Genomic DNA, 6,424 nt, shown 5'->3' with positions numbered 1-6,424 from the left:
GGTCATGTGAACCTAGGCGACCACCACTTGAGGTCGTCGGACCTCAGGTGACGCCTGGGTCGCGCGACCTAAACACCTGAGATCGCACGACCTTAGGCGACGCCTGAGGGGTCGCGCGACCCAAGCGGCGGTCGCCGAGTGGCCGCAACCCCCATGCGGCGATCGCCGAGGTCGGGTGATGCCTCAGGCGACGATCGCCGGCGCAGGCAACTCTTTGGCCGATGGTTGTCAGCCTCCGTTCGTTTCTCCAAAGAAGATAAATAGTACCAGGGACTTTCATTCCGAAGATGCAACTTGCCAAAGCACTTCCAGAGCTACATTGGGCTAAAGGCCCTTAGAGCCATTTGGAAATGTAATTGCATCTTGCCAAAGTCGCTAAAAAATTGAATCAAACACGTTTGCGTTTGGCCAAGGGACTTTAGAGTCCCAAAGCCCCTTCCAAATGCCAAACCAAATAGGGCCTAAAGCCCCCGGGGAAGGCCCCAAAACCGCGTGATTGATTGGCCACACCCAGTTAGCAGACATGCAACAAAATCACTACCGTTGGATCGACATGAGGGTTTTTCCAATTGTGATACGAATCCAACAATCAACTCCAATGAACACCACCCCGGTACGGAACTCTGAGTACAAACCTTCTATAAATACTTGCCACCCTCCTCCGTCGTATAACGCACCCGAAGACCCTCACTCCGGTCAGCATATTTTCTCTCACTAAGTTTTAGTTCTCTCTCTAGGAAACTATTCTTCCATGGCTGGCTCAAGTGTGTTGCTCCCTCTGGCCGCAATGGTGGTCCTCCTCGTCAGCTTGGCGGTGGCGCAGAGCCGTGCCCCGTCGCTTGCCCACACCCACTCCAAGTCCCCCTCAGCCTCGCCCTTGCCGTCACCTTCTCCAATGGCGACGAAGACTCTGCCGCCGGCTTCCGCCCCGTCTCCCATTAGCGTCGTCACCTCTCCCTCCTCGCCCCCGCCGTCGCCTCCCGTCCTCGAGGGCCCCGCGTTGGGATCTACGCCGTCGATCGCAACGCCTTCAGCCGTGGCGCCCGCTCCGGCTGATAGCGAGGCCGTGAGCAACGGAGTTGGCTTTGCCGCGGTTGCCAGATTCTTGCTTCTCTCTCAGTACTTTTATTTCTTTTTCTTTTTTATTTAATTTTCATAATACTCAATATTCTTTTTTCGATGTTTTCATGCGTAGAGAGATATGGACATTGGATAGATCATGAGGATTGATTATATATTGTTTATTCGGAGATCATATTATTATTTATTGTTAATAATATTCGTTTATTTATTTTCTCGGTGATGGATATTCATTTTTTTATCCATTATTTGCGATTCTTGTTCACTTAAAGATCAATTTTCGAAAATAGCACAACACATCACGATCAAGAAAAAAAAATTGCCAGTTGATCAAATTATTCGCTTTTCCCAATGCTACTATAGTCCCAATAAACAGTTATTTGACAATTTTACATCAAAATAACAAAATAAAGGTAATTATCTAAAACAGAGGGAAAAAATTCAAAGATTTCTATGTACTTTATAGAAATAAAATGGTGAGGACTTTGCAATTTAATTACCATTTTATAATTTCTAAGGAATAAAAAGTCAATTAGTGATATGTTAGAAGGAATATCGAGTTGAGAGCGACCACTAAAATACTATGCTCTCCTTTGAATAATACAAGAAAAGGCCATCGTTTCTTATTTAAGTTTTAATTTTTCTGGCTCGCATATGGAAATATGATTGTTTCGGGACCACATTATACGAATTAAAAATTCTAAAATGGCATTTGCATGTTGAGGTAAAAGTACGAAAATGACGTAAAATAAAGTAAAAGTTAAAGAAACATTGCATGGACCATATTTGTCACTTGAGCAGTGAAATCGATATAGTACAAAGAAAGAAATTCCCGGAAGAAATGAAAACTCATTATGGCAGAGAAAAAGCGTGCAGATGATGATATCTTATTCAAGGATGGTGGATATAAAGTTGGAGCCCAATCAGTTTGAAGGCTGGTCAAACCAGTTTGATCGTTGGTAATTGATGGGGAAAGAACCAGTCTACTAATACGTTATTTTTGAATATTTTTGTAATTCTTAACATTGTTTTTCCTTTTCAAATTTTCATATATTTTTTCCCTGATTCAGTGTTCCATAGACACCACATCGACGTCACGTGTCTTGAGAAAAGTCGCATTGGTATTTTCTGTTTTAAGATTAAATGGAGATAATGGAGGACCTTGATTGCATCAATTTAATAGGTTTTGGGACTTAATTGCACTTTTTAAAAGTTTCAAACTCAAATAGTAGAACTTTTTGTGACAAGTTCTATAACTTTCAAGTACAGTTAGTTTCAATGACTAGAAACTAGACTTGGATACATAACTTATGAACACATAATCAATTCATCGATTTCTAACCAAGCATCATCCCTTTGGTTCTACAATTGATTCTTAACTCGAAAGATTTTTCGTTTCAAAAATTAGAAAATGCTGACATAAAAGATAATACTCGATATTATTACAAAGGTTAATACCATAAGAAAATCTCAAATTTATATATTGGTGACAAATTTAACTTCAATTAATTTTCATTAAACTTTATTGTTAAATTGTTAATAACGGATGTGATTTTTCATGGTGTTAATCTAATTTAATTGAAAATAATGGATGATAAATTTATCACAAGAATATCAATTTAGAATTTTTTTATGATAAAAAATTATATATGTATCAATTTAAGATTTTTCATGAAATTAAATATTTATTGAAAATATGACTTGAGCAAGTCCTTAAAAGGCTTAAGAGGAGAAGAAACAGACGGGAAATCCGCCTTGGGGTGGGAGACCTCGTAATGTCACCCCCATATTCCATCTTTGTTGGGAAGACAAAGATAGATAGGGAATTAGGCGACCCTACGATGGTGAAGGTAGACATTACATCAAGATTTCGATCTTAACTACTGCGGGTTAGGCATGTATAGTAATCTTCCACGAGTAGGGATAGGTGAAATGCCCACTGCAACACTAGCACGCCTAACGGCAGAGTCTGCATAACCAACTGCCTAGTGTTGTATCTTCGGATGGTAAATTTATCACAAGAATATCAATTTAGATTTTTTTGTAATAAAAAAATTAATTTAAAGTAAATTTATTATATATATATATATATATATATATATATATCAATTTAAGATTTTTCATGATATTAATACTTATTGAAAATGCCCTAATCGCGAAAGATGCACCCGGTTAGACGTTGATGTGCTGTGAATTTATCTTTGGCCTGTTAGAACGTGCTAAAGAGACATAACCCTTTACAACTATCACCACTAAACCCTAGCTACGGGCTAGCATCACCACACAGGACGGAGAAACACATCGCTGATTGGCCATGCGATCAGAAAATACAAATAAATCTCGGCCATTGGATCCAAGGGTTTCCGATTATAATGCGGATCCAACAATCGACTCCGATGAACTCCACCCCAGCATGGAACTCACCAGCACTGACTCGAAGCGTGAAACCTTCTATAAATACCGTCGCTCTCCCCGTCGTCAATCACACCCGAAGACGCTCGCTCCGATCAGCAAATCTTCTCTCACTAAGGCTCCGTTCGTTTTGTGGAAAATAATTTTTGGAAAAATGTTTTCCAGATTTTCCGTAGTTCATTTCACGGAAAATAAATTCTTTGGGGAAAATGTTTTCCATAAAAGGAAAATAGTCTTCCAAATTAAGGGAAAATATTTTCCACTTTTGAAAAGTGAAAAATATTTTCCTCACTTGATCTCTCTTAACTCACATCTCTACAAATCATCACTTTCTCCTCCCTTTTTCTTTTTCTTCTTTTCTTTTTTTGTTTGAATTATTTTTTAATTTTCTTTTTCTTTTTTAATTTGAATTATTTTTAATTTCCTTTTCTTTTCTTTTTATTTTTCTTTTTTTTATTTTCTTATTTTCTTATTTTCTTATTTTTTTTCTTTTCTTTGTTTCCCATCTTCTTCTTTCTTGCCTAGTCGTCGGACCAGGTGAACCTCAAGCCCGTCGATCTCAAACTCACGCTTGTCGATCTGGCAAACCTCGAGCTTGACACTTGCGCTCGCCAATCTGGGGAGCGGAAAATATTTTCCTTATTGAACACCGGAAAATATTTTCCGAAACATTTTTAGGTTTTAGCCGAATTCCAGAAAATATTGTCATTTTCCTAGAAAATGACTTATGAGAAAATATTTTCCGGAAATGGTCCATTTTCTACGAAACGAACAGACCCTTAGGTTTCAATTATCTTTCTCTCTCTAAGAAGCTCTTCTTCCATGGTTGGCTCAATCGCGTTGCTCCCTTTGGCGGCAATGGCGGTCCTCCTTGTCAGCCTGGCGGTGGCGTAGAGACTCGCCTCGTTGTCGGCCCTCACCCCTCCAAGTACCCCTCGCCATCGCCTTCTCCGGCGGCGATGACGACGACCTCACTGCCGGCTTCCGCCTTGTCTCCTCCCCCGGCCACGTCGCCTCTCCCTGTCGTCCCCCCCCCCCCCCCCCCTGTCATCTCCCTTCCCGAGGCTCCTACACCGTCGATCGCAACGCCACCGGCCACGACGCCCGCTTCTAAGGATAGTGGCGCTGTCAGTTAGGGGTGAGCATGGTCCGGGTTAGGCTGGTCCACCCCCTAACCCTAGGACCAACCCGCACAGTGCTGGTCCTCAATTTTTAGGACCGAAGACTGACCCTATTAAGCTTGGGACCGAGGACCGGACTGATCGATAATATTTTATTTCATTTTTTGTACTCCTTAAAAAAGCGATTGAGGACTAAACTGACCCATTGGGTTCGGTCCGATTTCAAGGTCAACCTAGGACCAACCAATAATTTTTTATTTCATTTTTTGTACTCTTTAAAAACACAATTGAGGACCGAACTGACCTAATGAGTTTGGTTCGGTTTCAGAGTCAACCCATGACCAACCAATAATTTTTTTATTTCATTTTTTGTACTCCTTAAAAGGGCAATCGAGGATTATATTGACCCGATGGGTTCGATGATGAGCGAGGTCAGCTAAGAAAGGCAAGCGGTGAGGGTCAAGTGGGGTGAGCATTGAACAGAATGAGCATCGAATGTCGAGCGGGAAGCGACAAGCCTAGCAAGCATCGAGCGGCAAGCGGCATGAGTGACCCAAAGTGAGCGAGGCGAGTGTCAAGTGGTGAGTAGAGAAGTTGTTTATTTCGATTTTGGCAAATTGAAAACTAAGAGGACAAATAAGACAGAAGAGAACAAATACTAGAGCATGATGCCATAAGGAGCTGTTTATACATTTTTGGACGCCGTGAGGACTTCTTACAAAAACATTTTCCTCATTGGTAAATTATGACTATTGACGCCGTAAAAAGACATTAAAAATCTAAGTTATTAAAGAACAATGTAAAATTACTTGAACTCCTCACTAAATAGCTATTTAGTCAGGGTTGGTCCGGGTTGAACCAACCCGAAACTCTCAAGACCGAGAACCAACCCATAAAGTGCTGGTCAAGGAATTCTAGAACTAAGGACCGACCCAATCTCCCTGGGAACCGGACTAGGACCGGTAGGGTTGGGTTGGGCCGGTCCAGGGTCGGTCCAGGGTTGACCTTAGACCGATGCTCACCCTTACCATCAGCAACAGAGTTGGCTTCGTCGGGTTAGCAGCAATCGACTCCCTCATCGCTGGTCCATTCATATAAGTGAGCGATCCGTTGGATTCTTCTAAGGCTACCACCGTTTATTTTTTTTTTTAAAAAAATTGTTTCTTAATACTCAAAATTCTCTTTTTTTTTTTGGGGAATTTTAACACTTTTATGTATACAGAGAAATGCTTATCGAACAGATCATTACAGATGATTGATGATATTGTTTATCCAGAGATTATTATTATTTATCGCTAATAATATTTGTGTATTTAGTTTCTTGGTGAATGGATATTCAATTGTTTATCTATTATTTGTGATTCTTGCTCGCCTAAACAAATACACATTGTCGATGTATTTTTAAAAATTAACAAAATGCCTCATGATCAGAAAAAAAAAAATTGTGATTTGGTCTAATTTTTCGCTTTTCTGAATGCTCTCAATAATAACATCAAAGGTAGAATATACTTTACCAAAATAAAATGGTGAGGATTTCGCTATTTAATTACCGACCTATAATTTCTAAGAAATAAAAGGGTCGATTTGTGATATGTTAGTAGGAGTAGCAAACGAGAGTGATGATCAAATGGTTTGTGCTACTAAGAGTTATGGATAAATATACAAATGGTCTCTAAACTTTGGCCCAACGAGTAATGTGTGAATATAATCACCAAACTTTTAATTTGTTCAATATGTCCCTAAACCTTTAATACATGTTTAATACAATTCATGAATTATATAAAACTATGTTCACGCTAGTCCTTACATTA

The 6,424-nt window shown here is 40.0% G+C and overlaps 1 protein-coding gene across 1 annotated transcript; it reads left to right on the top strand.

Moving 5' to 3' along the window:
• The first annotated feature begins 787 nt into the window (after nt 1-787).
• Nucleotides 788-1,216, top strand: LOC120289873 (classical arabinogalactan protein 7-like). The gene is made up of 2 exons (XM_039305253.1): nt 788-1,093; nt 1,196-1,216. The coding sequence occupies exons 1-2, from the start codon at nt 788-790 to the stop codon at nt 1,214-1,216; spliced, it is 327 nt and encodes a 108-aa protein (XP_039161187.1).
• The last annotated feature ends 5,208 nt before the right edge of the window (nt 1,217-6,424 follow it).

This window comes from Eucalyptus grandis, chromosome 11 (assembly GCF_016545825.1).
Source record: "Eucalyptus grandis isolate ANBG69807.140 chromosome 11, ASM1654582v1, whole genome shotgun sequence".
NCBI lineage: Eukaryota > Viridiplantae > Streptophyta > Magnoliopsida > Myrtales > Myrtaceae > Eucalyptus > Eucalyptus grandis.
Note: the sequence above shows the minus strand (reverse complement) of the source record. Positions and strands in the feature narration are given on the sequence as shown.